Source organism: Betta splendens, chromosome 13 (assembly GCF_900634795.4).
Source record: "Betta splendens chromosome 13, fBetSpl5.4, whole genome shotgun sequence".
NCBI lineage: Eukaryota > Metazoa > Chordata > Actinopteri > Anabantiformes > Osphronemidae > Betta > Betta splendens.
The window spans coordinates 13,999,846-14,014,011 of record NC_040893.2 but is presented as its reverse complement, the minus strand read 5'-3'; the positions used below and the strand labels follow the sequence as shown (position 1 = coordinate 14,014,011).

The 14,166-nt window shown below is 48.4% G+C and overlaps 1 protein-coding gene across 2 annotated transcripts in view; it reads right to left on the bottom strand.

Annotated features, from left to right (window-relative positions):
* Window positions 1-14,166, bottom strand: part of igsf11 (immunoglobulin superfamily member 11) — a 60,324-nt gene that overhangs the window by 36,597 nt on the left and 9,561 nt on the right. The window contains exon 2 of one of the 2 annotated variants that reach the window (XM_029171314.3): window positions 6,627-6,656. The exons of the other annotated variant lie outside the window; for it this stretch is intronic. Within the exon in view, the coding sequence (XP_029027147.1) occupies window positions 6,627-6,656 (30 nt within the window). The remainder of the gene's footprint in view (window positions 1-6,626; window positions 6,657-14,166) is intronic. 2 annotated transcript variants of the gene reach the window in all.

The window sequence follows — 14,166 nt, the reverse complement described above, 5'->3', positions numbered from 1 at the left end:
AAGGGCCATCTGCAAATAGGTTCCTCGCTGCGAGTCTCCTCCCGCCACCACGTCGTCACCGCAAGGCCTGGCGCAGCACGCACGGATATACGACTTGAGCCACCGAATGTGGGAAGTGATGGGGGAGAAGGTCTATTTGCATCACTAGTCGCAAGCAAAAGGTGTATTCAGTGTCTCGGCTGCGCAGAAAAGATGAATAAGGGAAGCGGTGTAAGACTGGCTCTATATATAGCACATAATCTGTCATCTCATTTTTGTCATCACCCTTCCCCTCCTTTTTGCTTTGAGGAATGAGGGATTGATGTTCGGAAGATCAGAGGGAGTACGGAGGGAATCTTGGAGGCCTGGAGAGGAGAATAAGGAGAGTGGAGGCTAAGTGTGTGCTGGGAGCAGGAAGGAGGGAGCCCGCACTGATGGCTGCTGTTTTTAGAGACCCAGTTGCAGTTGGCCAAAGTCCAAACCGAACAGTTGAACTCTCTCAACTACAAGTACAAAGGGAACATTTAAAAAAAAAAAAAAAGCCAAACGATACATCTAACGCTTCAGTTTCAAAAGATTTCCGCTGAATCCGATGCTACGCTGCAAAACCTGTATTTCCTTCCAACCTGCATCACCAGCGCTGCCTGGAGTCAGGGATTTGTAAAGCGGATGTTGTTTGAACACGGTGTCAACTCTTGACAAGCCGGATTCTCTGACACGGGGATCAGCTAGAGACGACGGTGCCTTGCTCACAAGCACACACGTACACGATTTACACTTTGGTCTATGTGAGCTCCCAAACCTTGAACATAATTTTAACCGTAATCCTAAAACCCCCAAAAAGTCCCCAAAGGTAGAAACTCCCAAAAACTCGAGTTGATGATGAGTGAGCGGCCAAAGGAGGCCCGAAGAGGAGGAAAAAGAGAGGAGTGAGACTAGGAGTGTGGGGGAGATAAAAGACACACAGGGATGGATTTCGCTGCAATCACATGAAGTACACAGCAGAGAAACCGCACTCCAACAACAGGGGAGCTGAATCCAGAACATTAGCGAGATGTTCAGGAGGCCGAATCTCGCAGCCCCTCTGCGGGCTCAACAAAAGCTGCAACTTTTCGCTGAGAGAGACGCCTCGCGCTCGTCACAAACTCTCTGATGAGTAGCTGCGCTAAAGCCTGCAGGCACGCACTAATACATACGGGAGAGACGAGGATCATTAGAAGAACTCAGCCATTCATACGCGGCAGACAGTGAGCTAGCTTAGCTCCATCCAGAAACACTTCATCTGAATAATTCACAGGGGTGTAAATAAAATATATCCAGTGCCCGTCACCTAAAAAATATGAGAAACAAGATAGCTGCCATGCTGAGTAATGACTTCTTCAAGGAGATGAGCTCAGATCTGTCTTGCAAGCGGGTGCACGAAAAAAATATATATAAATAAAAAAGGCCTTACCTCGAAATTCAGTTATTCACACGGATATTCAAGGAGCCAGTTGTGTTACAGAATATTTCCTCGATAAATCTGCCTTTTATTGTGACACTAAAACGTGCTCACTCCATAAAAGAGATTCATAACCGACCTGGCTGAAATACGTTGAACAGGGCTATTATGGAACAAAAAAAACAATGACGGAGGAAGTGTGTTATCTTGAAGCTTCTGAGGAAAGGCATCACTGCCCAGAATGAACAATGGACGAGCACTCATTGATATTCTCCTGCAATGAGGAGCGCCATATTTTCTGCATAATGCATGAGCGCTATGACACAGCCCAAATCATCCCCCCAAACAAATAGGCACATAATCAATGCAGCCTCGCGTGCCACAGGAGCATTTAAATCAAAGCTCCAGCGAGGAGGGGCTGGATGAAGCGCTGGTCCTATTAGGTGAACCACGCTGTGGTTACGTAGCCGCCGGCCTGCGGGCCGAGACTGCAACGAGCCCCAGCTGAAATCATTATATGTGCTGCTGTAATTATGACAATCACTCGGCAGTGGCTGAGTTATAGATCTGCCTGCTCTGCTCGGCTCCATGCTGCTTCTGGCCCACAAAGCAATATTTTTCACATTCAAAGGGTTAGTTCGTGTGAAAACGGGTCCGTTTCCCCTATAGTCACCGTTATAGTTCTGAAAATTGGCTGTTGATGGGCCTCACGAGGATGAGACACCTCTTGAGTATTTACATCAGCAGGCCATTAGTTAAAACGCAAACACGGTAAAAGAAGCCCCCGACCCAAGAACAAGCCTTCATCCAGTGTCTTTGACGACGTGTCACCGTGTTGAGGCATTTCTGAAATGATCTCCGTGTCTGTTTTCATCTCTTTGAATCCAAATGCCAAGGTGGGCAAACTTAAAAGACGTCTCATGGTCAAGCCCTCAAAGACAGACATCTAAGGACAGCTGCTCCTCCCCCTCCCCTCCCCCACTCCTTGCCTCCCTCCCTCCCTCCCTCTGTCAGTCACAAACTTTTAGCTCTCCTATCCTTCCAAACTGACCATATTTCCTCCCCATCTGTTATCTGTCCTCACGAAACACTTACTCCCATCCTTCTCCCCCGTGGAAATTCCTTTATTTACTTACTGTTACTCTGAGCACAGTGCGACTCGCCAGTCACGGAGGCAGGCGGTTCCGCGAGTCTGACACGTACCGGGGGTTTCCTCCGAGCTCTTATTACTCTGACACAACGCTTTCTAAATCAGCCACCTAACAGCAAGCGCTGCCTGAGCCCCGGGGCTCGACCTCGCGCCCACCCGCCATGGCTGCCTCTGCCGACACACAGGCTTCTGTTGGAGCGGAATGAATCGGAACCTAAATGTCCTCGTTGCCGAGCCACCGAGATCTGTTTGCGGTTGATGCAGCTTTGTGTCGTGGTCTCGGGCTTCAGTCAGCGGTGAAACGATAACAACGCAGCGTGACCTTGTTGAGGACGAGCACGCGGCTGCTGTCACTTTGTCGTGGCCTATATAACGCCCGGCCTATACCGAACCGCAGCTCCCCTTTGAACCCAGCACACACTTTATATCCTGCAGGCCTCTGATACTCGAAGGTGGAATGATTAATGACGGCCCTGTTGATGTTAATGAGCAGCGGGACTTCAGCGGTGCCCTTTTTCTTCCGCACCTGTGGCTGACATCTGCCCACCTTACGCATGTGGGGGGGGGGGGGGGGGGGGGGGGGGGGGGGGGGGGGGGGGGGGGGCATCCCTCGCTGGAGGCCGGGACAAAGGGAGCGAACATATATAATGTTCCTGGCACTGTCTCAGAATAGAATAGTTCAAAGGAAGGCGCGAAAGAAAGGAACAAAGCTTAATCCTGGACAAAACATTTAAGGTGCCGTCAGAGAAATCAGACAGATACGTTCCGCGATTATGTAAGAGACGTTCCAGAGGCAGAAATGGAAAAAGAGACGGGTCCTGTGGTTCGGCTCCTTAAGCTGAGGGGTAACTCGAGTGTGTTTAGATGTGGTGGGCAAGGTGCCTGTAGTGAGAGATGCATTAATGGTGTGTGTAATGGATGGGCTTAGAGTGGGTGCGTTGAGGGCGAGAGGAGGGGATGAGGTCGCCTACAGGAATAACTGCACAACCTGAGCAGCTGCTGCAGAGTTCTTCAACTCGAGCCGACTTCGGTGCCTTTTAGGAAGCAGGCGTTTATTCCCTTAATGAACTCCGTGATGAGAGGAGATACTGTTCCAATGTTATACTGAAGGTGCATTATTCGCATCATATATATAAAGACAAATGAGCGTATGCCAACTATGGAGCCAGGGTCATTTAACTTCGACATCTGATCCCTCTGAGACCCTTCACTAACTCAGTGGAATGCGCTGTTAATTCCAGGTGGTATTTATTTGAACTTTCAACTTCAATAGGATTAGAAAACACACCGTCTAATGTTACCAAACCACAACGTTACCGCAATGGAAGCAGAGTCAAGGTCACCGACGAAGCCCAGCTCGGGCTCGGGATGTGTCTCGGCGTCATTCCACTCGTGCCACGCGGGCCTTGACCTCCGTCCGCGTCGTAAACGGCACCTTTTGGAGCCGTGTGCGCGAACCTGCCACGCGTGTGAGACCGAGGGGTCAGCGAGAACATGAGAGAGTAAAAGTGGCGGACGCTCCGGAGACACTTTATCCGTCCAGCGGAGCCACCGGCGAGCGTTTCCCAGGACTGAGGGGCTGAGAACATTTAGACTGAAAGTTCCGCCTACACTCTCAGACTTATTCGATCCCACGTCAAATCTCTGTGAAGCGCAGCTCGTTCCTCTGTCGCCACCTTTAAAGGTGCGCTTTGCAGGTTTCCAGACCCTTTGATGTGATGTCTCCCTCATAATTTAACACTTTTTTTAAAATCCTCGTGCCTTTGCTTTCACACCCCTTATCCCAACCTGCTGCTCCCTCCCTCCTTAATTCCTCATCCCTCCATTGTGCCCTGATCATATTATGTGAACTTTCATTACAGGGATGCTAGTAGACTCCTCGGCTCTGGGATCCTCTTTATTATCTGTCAACTGTGGACTACATCTCTAAGCTGATTAGCCAGAGCTGTCTTTTCAGCATTTCAATTAGGAGCAGATTGCACGCCTTCTATTCACCGCTGACATTCATAGAGTGTCGCGCGATGTTCAGATACAGTAATCCAAGGGGAAAAAAACATGGTGGCAGTGAGCTACTACAGAGGAATGACATCATGGCAGATTTCAGTATTTCAGAAATGACAAAAGCAGCCATTAACAGCAATCCAAAGCAATTTACAGCAGCAGAGGCATGTAGCTGAGCATAAACGGCCCAGCTGGCAATCAGACAAATGTCACACACACACACGCGCGCGCACACACACACACACACACGCACACGCACACGCACACACACACACACACACACACACACACACACACACACACACACACACACACACACACACACACACACACACACAGTCTTCAGTACAGGTATTGAACTCACAGATGATGTATGTGTTAGCTTCACTTGTTGCTGAAAGTATTTTTATCTTGATTCACACAGACGTCGACTCCCAGAGGACTGGACACCGAACTGATGAATTTGTTATCTCATGAAGTTCCCCTGTGCAGGCAGTCGTCTAAGTACCTACATGCTTCATCTCTGCGGTCCTTGGTGACTGTTCATGTCATTTCATTAAGCTTGTAGAAATAGTGTCCACAGAGAGAGAAACAGAGAGGATGAAGAGGACGGGGAGAATTAAGGAGGAGGAGAGAGTGGACGACTCCCGTCCTAATGGATTCGGGTCACGTGACAGGCATTTTATCTGAGTGTACGTGTGTAAATGTTGTCTGGGCTAATGTGTCCGTTTGGAGCGCCCGGTTTTGTGTTGTCATTAGCGTCCGAGCCAAAATATGATGATCTCGGGGTATTATCAGTATCTGTTTAAGGTATCCGGCTTTGTCAAATACCCACTTGACACAGGAGTCACTACAGTGTTTTATCACTCTGTCTCTGTAACGCCCCGATTTTCACACAAACGAGCGCACACACAAAACAGACACACGCGCACACACACGCACCCGCTAATCCATTCAGTCATCGTTAATCCAGCTGTGTGCTGGTACAAAGATGTGCTCTGCATGGATGACAAGCATGTCACAGAGGTGCTGATGTCACTGCGGCTGCTAGGAGCCAGGCAGGGACACATACAGTACGAATGACGAGGAGCGAAACCTCTGTGAGCTCTGCCCCGAGTTTCTGTCTGTGGACGTTATCGGAGTCACAACTGCAATTCGGTGTGTGTGAAACAGTGAGCGCTGGGCGCGTGGAGTCATTTAAGCGGCTATTGCGAAGACAGTGCAAGGAAGTCACGATGGAGAAACCACGAGGACAGGAAGGAAAGGGAAGCGACATCCACACCCACGGAAAGAGAGAGAAAGGGGGGGAGGGGGGCGAAGGGGGCGAGTCGCGTAAAGACATCAAAGATTGTGAAGACTGAGAGGCTGAATGGGAGAATTACAATAAAAGGAGGTGCAGCTGGAAGGGATGCTAAAAAAATGGGAGGAAATGCAAAAGGGAATGAAGTACAGTGACAGAAGCGAAGATACTGACGGCTGAAACGTAGTAGAGGAGACAGCAGATGGTGGGGATTATTCTGGACTAAAATACTCTGGGATCTACTGAGGGAAGGCCACAGATATAAAACCGTTTCAGACTCCATCTGCCAGAAATAGACCAAAAAGAGCTGTACTGTGGGTCCAGCATCGTCATAATGATCACACGCTGCCTAGACGGCACAACACTACAGCAGCGCCACGCTACCAGTCACATAAACCAACCGCTGGTGTTGGTTTTAGCTGATGCTGGAGTCACACGGCCGACATGCATACGCTACGTGCGTTCGTGTGTGATTATTACTGATACCATAAGACTCCTAATCCACATTTTATGTTCACAGGACAACAGCCTGCTCCACTAAGCAGGGGTGTGAGTGCAGTAAAAACAATGACAAACCGGTCCACAAATCCCCCCAATAATGCCTCTGTATCCACGCACACACAAAATGAACACACGGCACCGCAGACAGAGTCTAATGCCTGCTAATCATCCCATCGCTCCCCGTGCAGGAGGAAAGAAAGCCCAGCAGGAGCCAACAGATTTGACTGTTGTTGTTGTTTTGTTTTTTTTTTTACCTTTCCCAGTGTGTAGATAAAACCTTGAACCTGCAAGAGAAAACAGGAAGAAAAACATAATTAGCGTTGTCTTCTGAGGGAGCATTAGCGAGAAGATCATACAGCGCGTTACCACACTGACAAAGCCATTTAAACGCGAATCAACACGAGCTTGTTTCTGTGGGCAGACGGAGCCCACACCAGGCTCAGCTCCTGTCTGCAGCCGCTCTCACTGCTCCTCTGTAATTGCCTATTGAGCCGTGTCAGTCAAGGCTCGTACTTTATGTTCCTGCAACAACGCGTAATTGTTAGATCTGTCTGGTTTCAGCTTTGGGATTAGGACGTATTTGCCCCTTCTACTGTATCTATTCTATGTGCATGACCACCACTGCGGGGATAGTGGCCGGCGTCTGTAGGTTTCAGGAGGACCCTTAACAGCATCCAGGGCTGCTTGACAGTTACAGTAGGATCCAGTAGTAGGAATACAGCTACAATTACAGGTTTAGAGTAAGGAAACGCTGTACACATGTGTGTGCACATACTCTATTGACTAACCACATGCCCTGACAGTGGAAAGTTAATTAAACCCTGCCAGTAAGCGTGGTCATTATTGTGCAAGGATGAATAACCATCAAAAAAAAAAAAAAAACACTTCAGCAACTGCTTGTGCTAATTACAGCACATGTCACATCCGCAACACAAACATTAAAAAGTCTGCCTGCACACACTTACACCAGTAACCTGACACATCGTTGCTAAAGTTTGTACAAAACTAGGATTCGTCTGATTGAGAGGTTGAACTCACAAAAAAAGGGAAAAACTCATTTGCATTTTCATTTAGATGCATAATAAATTATTGATTTGCTGGGAATTTAAACTAATGTTTTAGACTGTGTCGCCAAACCGAGCCCACCAACCAACACTGCTTGAAGCAAATACCCCAAAACATCATCTCCCAAACTCCCAACACAACCCTGCCCTCATTTATTGCTTCACAGGCTAAAGGGAAGCACCAGAACCAACCAGTTGGTGTCTTCTACATGAGGGAGCTGTCATGGCGATGGGTCATACATGTCCACACAGATGCCCGTCTTATTATAGCATCTGCTCAGCGGGCTGACCCAGCACCCGCTGCACATTGATTGATTAGCGATTATTTCCATTGAGCGTCACTGGTAACCGACTGCTAATTGTTAGCTTCCGCTGGGGAGACGTACCTCCGGTCGTCGCTAATGCGCTGCCTCGGTTTGACGTTTGGGTTTGCGAGGGCAGCAAGTGAATCAGCGACCTCTCCATGTAAACACTGATTTACTGTAGCTTCATTGTACCATGAAAACGAGAGACGCTGGCAGCTGCTACCTCTGCTCAAAACCTTTTGATTTGTTCAGAATGAGCGGAGACCAGGACCCGGGAGCCCTGGAAACAACAGGAGCCGCTGTGGAATACTAATAAACTCCACAGCATGCAACTGGCACACAGACATTAGTTAGAAGCTTTGGGTATTTGCAAAAGTTAACATCTGAAAGTATAGAAATTTAAATATAAATATAGACATTAGCACGTTTGTGAGTGTCCTTGTTCTAGCAAACACAAGCAATATCATTATAGTCCTGGTCTTATCTGCGATTACGCGGCGCAAAGGCTCATGGGAAAGAGGGAAGTCAGAAGCGAGGGCCTCACTTTTTCGACAGTGATCACTGCAGTGATGTTCAGATAACGTCAGTCCAATAAATGCCTCATTAACATGAGACGTGAGTGGCAGCTAGGAACAAAGGGGCCAAAATAAGAACCTGACATGATGGATTTCCAGGTTCAGACGCTGCTAGCGCTTTTTCTCGCCATCTCGCTAAAGCGCTGTAATTAGCCACTGCGTGAATCCGGCCTGAGCGGGTTCAGTTCAGGCCCAACCTCTGTAAAGCACTTTACGGAAAATTTCGAACCATTACCCAAGCTCAACAATTGACAGAGGCTGCCAAGCACCTTCAAGGGAATGTCAGTTTCCATGGAGACTGAAGCCACTCGCAGCTGTAGCCCCCCGCTCTCCCTCCACAAATAAAAAAAAAAAGAAATGGTGAAAAGCCGCTGACAGCTACATATCACAAATCTGGGTAATTCTCTATCGTGTGCTGTCTTGGCCTTGCGCTCGGTCTTAACAGTGTTAATCTATGCGTCTTTGTTCTCAATTCAAACATCTGTCTCTGCGTTTGCCCGTGGGACCTGCTCCTTTCGCTGTTTCTATTGGCCTTTATGTGAACAACGGTAAGTAATGAGAATTTATTGGAAAACTATGATACCTAGTCAAAGGTAAAATAAGAAAAGCTCAGAGTTGCTAGTAGAGACTGAAAAGCAATTTACTTGACTTTGTCCAACATCTGTAGTGTGTTATAGCATCTAAGAGCTTATTGTTTGTCCTTGGGTGGATTTGTTCATTTCGGATCGTGTGATAAACCCACTGGGTTGCTGTAAAGCTTAGCTTAGCTCACAGCCTAATTAGTATGTTGAGGCAGAGCAAAGAAACAAGCAACCTTGCACAATGGATGCTTGAGGAAACCTAGCATGAAGGAATGTGCCTCCCAGGTCCAAGCTCCCGCGCGGTCCTGGCTACGACCGCCCCGTACTGATGCAGTGATGCTGGGACAAAGTCCCAGGTCGGCGAGGAGCTTCTCCGCTCCAACTTCGCCCTCCTGGCACGTCTTCACACATGATTTTGTGACCCACGGTGCTCACACCTGATTCTCTGCCCTCCTGAGTCTTAATCAAGTTGTTTGTTTCATTAAAGCTTCGTTAGTTCGCTCCCGCGATTGCGTGAACGCCTCAGAGTGAGTGTGTGCGCTCGCTCGAGTGTGTGTGTGTTTTGAGCATCACATCACAAACACACTGGTCTCAGGAGTGCATCAGAAAAATCTTAGCACAAGTAACAAAAGCCTTTCACGACTTCGCTTCGTATTGACAATTCTCCACGTCAGCTCTTTGTTTTGGGGAATACAGGTCATTAGCATGAAGGGTGCGGTGATGAGGCTGCTGAAGGATGCTTTCCTTTATGGAGAATGAATTGTTTGTTTTACGTTCCAGCTCGCTGGTCTCTTGGGCCCTAACCTACATTACAGCACAAAGCCGTATTAATCATGGATGATCAGACCTTTTAATATTACCCATAAAATGTATCTACAGTACACGTGAATAAAACAAATTAAGTCTTGATTTCCCAACTACCAAGTGTCTATTTTGGGTGACGATGACATGCTAATGAGCACATGGCCTGTGCAAGCCTATTTTTGTCATCTATCCAATCATCCACTCATTGAATCCATCCATTTCCTGCCACTTAGGCAGAAACAGGTCATGGTGGCAGCAGGTTCAGTAAGGTAGTCCAGATGCCCCCCCCCTTCCAGCCTCCTGGGGAATCCCAGGCCAGATGAGATACAGTTCATCATCCGACCAGTGTGTTCTGAGTAGTGTCCGGAATACCTCCAGTGTGAGGCATCCTGCCGAACCACTTCTTGTGGCTTCCTGTGATGCTGCTCTGGGCTCCCCCTGGATGTGTTGCTGGACATTTTACTGGATGGCTCCAAAGCTAAAAACCTGCTGCTGCCAGTCTCATTGTTTCAATTCAGAATCAAAATCCACTGGCAGCCGCCTGCATCCGTGCTGCCACCAGTGCTCACTCTCGCTCACCTTGTTCAATTCACACACTCGGTTGGAAATGGTCCCAGTGCCTGCCATGGTCTGATTTAGTTAATAGAACCATGTCATCTGCAAAAAGCAGGGAAGCAGCTCAGAGGGCTTGAAACCAGATGTTCCCTGTTCTCCAGCTGCACCTGCAGATCCAGTCAATATAAATCACAAACAGGCTAAGTGTCAACGAGCAGCCTGGACCAACTCTAACTGGAAATGTTTCTCGCAACTACAATATTCGTCTCTTAAGTTTTTACTTTTTAAAGTAATTATAGTGTGATTGTTATTTTTCTGGTGCCACAGCTTTTAAAAATTGTTTGTTTCAAGCTGAAGTTATCAAATAATCTCCAAGAAACTTGTTACCGACGCATCTGTAAGCCTACTGGATGTTCAAGGCAATGTTTTAAATATGAGAAATATGTTCAAATGTCTCATTTAAAAAATAATGAGTGGCCTCAGAACTTAAATCCCTTACAAATCTCACATCTAAGGCCAAACGCGGTATAATCATGAAATAAAAAAGAGAGAAAAGTCTCCGGAGGTCAATTAACCCGATGTGTGAACTGAGAGACTCCAGCACATGCACAGTGAAGCAAGGCTAATCCATCCATGTGTACCTTAAAATCACACTCACACACATTAGTCTTCACTGAACACACACACACACACACACACACACACACACACACACACACACACACACACACACACACACACACACACACACACACACACACACACACACACACACACACACACACACACCACACACACACCCAGCAGACCGCTGTCTGTTAATCACGTCACATTTTAATTGGAATAAGTGTGAAGGAAATAAGAGCATTAGAGTGTCTCAGTCTGGCACAGATACATTTGAGCATGAAGCTGTTGGAGCCAACTTAGTGAATTCACATATGCTTTTATCATAAGTACAGTAAGTGTGGAAGGCGAAGGTACAGCAGCCACATTATTTTCACATATTCTCGCGAGCAGGCCCCCTTCAGATGAATCAGATTTTTATTCTGCTTCATAGACGGAAACAAAACAAACCAATGATATATTTGCTAATAGTTAACATACTATATGTAGCATTAAATATGAATGCACCTGAGGTCAGTTATGCTTTTATTCTGATTTGTGCTGGGAAATTCCTTTTTCAGGCCTTAAACGTCCTCCTCAGACCCTTCTTTACCTCCACCTCAGTTCAAACCACAGTGAGTGGAGGTCTTCATTATTCACGAGGTCTCATCCCACAGCGGGGCCATTTTCTGCGTAACTGCATCTGTCTAAAACACGCTCATTCACACAGGTTCCATAGGTGTTTGTGCCGCACCGTACATATTAAGCGTGTCAGAGCTGCACTCTCACTCTCAGCGTTGCTTGCACAAGCACTTTGGAGCGGTGCATGCATGCAACGACATGCATATAAAACATCCTCCCACACAGACGCACATAATGTACCTGGCCGACGCCACGAAGCGCAGGACACGGAGCTTTGCAGCGCGGGCCGTGCTGCGAGGACCCTCGGCTATTCAGCGTAAATTGGTCCCAGTGAGATCCGAGAGCTCAACACACCAGCCCGATCGATACCCAACCAGCGGCTGCAGACCGCTATAAAAGCGTATTATTACATATTAGCCAGCTGATGATGCTAATGCCAAAGGCCACCGCGTTTGACCCTGGGTGTCTCCACTCTGAGGTTTCATCCGCTTGCGTTTCCAAGCAAAAGGCTGCAGACGGACCAGCGGACCCCCAGAACCGAGCGCCTCGCTGCCTCCGTGGTGTCAGACACGACAAGCAGCATACTTGGCCTGTCTGCCTGACAGCGAGCTCAATCACTTGTCAATTTGCTGACAAAGGCCAGAGCTGACCGGAGCTGGGTCAACAACCACAGAGGCCGCGTGAAACAGACAGGCCAGCGAACAGCAGGCTACGGTCCACTGCTACGGGGAGTTCTAGGCTCCATTACTCACTAATGATTCTGTCTTATCTGAACCCAGTCTAAAAAGCCTCAAAGGCTCCCATTTAAAGCAAGTGACTGAAACCGCACCGATCGCCATTCAAAGTGCATCGCTAATCAATGCTAATGATTGAGGGCATTATCCAGTCCCAACAACCTGTCTGTCATCACATAAACAGCCCTCATCTCTCCGGCTCGGGATGATGACCTCATCGACTGCCGAGATGTCAGTACAAACGGTCCGAGTTGACACGGGTCCAGCGGCGGCGTCTGTGGAGCCGAAGCCCCGGTGGTGCGTGCCAGCGCAGAGCCCCACCGCGCTGCGGCCCGGCCTCCGCGGCACTGCAGCGCTGGCAGAGGGAACAGGGCCCCCCTTGTCTGGCAGAGCCGCGCTGACAGGAAACATGAGGCATTCGCATTGTAATAGGCCAGCGCCTAAAGTGCACGTCTTCACACAGGAGTCTACTGTAGCTGACATGGACATGCACGCTCCATCGCGAACCCCTCAGCGGCTGGTGCAGAGCGGCCCGTTCGCCGGTCTCATCACCAAGGAGACGCCTGGCACAGAGGCAGACCGGCGGTTAGCGTTCAGGGCCCCACGAAGCTTTCAGGCACAGCAGACGGATGTTTTCAATGAGCGGGGAGAGAGAAAGAGAGAGAGCGAGAGAGAGAGAGGAGAGAGAGAGAGAGAGAGAGAGAGCTGAAATACTGTTTGACAGTCACAATAAAGAGCAGAATAAAGGGGACAGTGGAGAAACGGTGAGCAAGAGACAGAGGAAGTCCGATCATGAGCAAAGGAGGAAAAACGTGATGGAAAACAGAACGAGCGCGGACATCGGCGCGGTTGAAAGGCAGGAAGGAGGAGAATAATGACGTTTTCACTGAGAGCGACGTGTCAAACGTGAAGAAACGATCCGAGCGTTAAGAGGCACATGTGTGATTTCAGCTGACGTCACAAATGAGAGGAGCTATTAATACACGTGCCCACCTGAGTCTCCACCAGACGGAGGAGAGACAACGCAGTGCAAATGAACTGTAAAAATAAAAAGACTTGCTTTTTTTCCTCCCATTCACAAGTCACAGCTCTGAGGAATGAAAATGGCACGAGGGCAAATCTGGCATTTCGACGGTGGAGAGGGAGGGAGGGAACGAAGCTACGGCGATGGAGCTCCAGATGTTTGAGTTGGAGGGAATTGGCCTCCAGGTGTAATGCTTAGCGCCCCCCCCCCCCCCCCCCCCCCCCCCACAGGGCTTCATCAGTGTTATACCATGACTCCTCCTTTGGCCCGGTCACACAGTCATTAGAGCCCCTAGAGGAATTTGTCACTTGACAATATGCTGTTTTGGCTGTTGGAGGAAAAGACTTGTGCCGTTGTTCATCTTGGGGCGTCTCAGAGGAAATGCTGTTAATTAATGCATCTCCCAAATGCTGAAACTGAAGATTGTTGCTGAACGAGCGTCCTCCATTTGTTTTTCTACAAGAAAACAATGTGTTTTATGGCCTGCGAGATTACACCTTAAGCTTGAATACTGAACAGAATAGGACAAATGCAGCAACTTAACCTAAATGAGTTTCATTAAGACGCATAGAAGCAGCATAAGCAGCGATGAACGTGTTAAAGCAGGTGTGAAACCCGTGTGTCTCCGTTTCAGTCCTCAGTTACGGTGTACGATTATCCCACAGCTTAAACCCTGTATCACACACATCATCTCATCTCGGGCCAATTCTCTGCATTAATCTTTTATCCTAATTTAAACGAGGATCTGGAGTCGTCGTTTTTTTTTCTCTCTCTCTCACAGCAGTGATCCATTACACAGAGGCTTCCTCAGCTCTGCCTCACCACCTGTATCCACGAGCTCCCGTCCAAATAGTGTTTCATTACAACAATGCGCGGCGTCTCCTGATGGCAGCCTCAATGGGCCCTC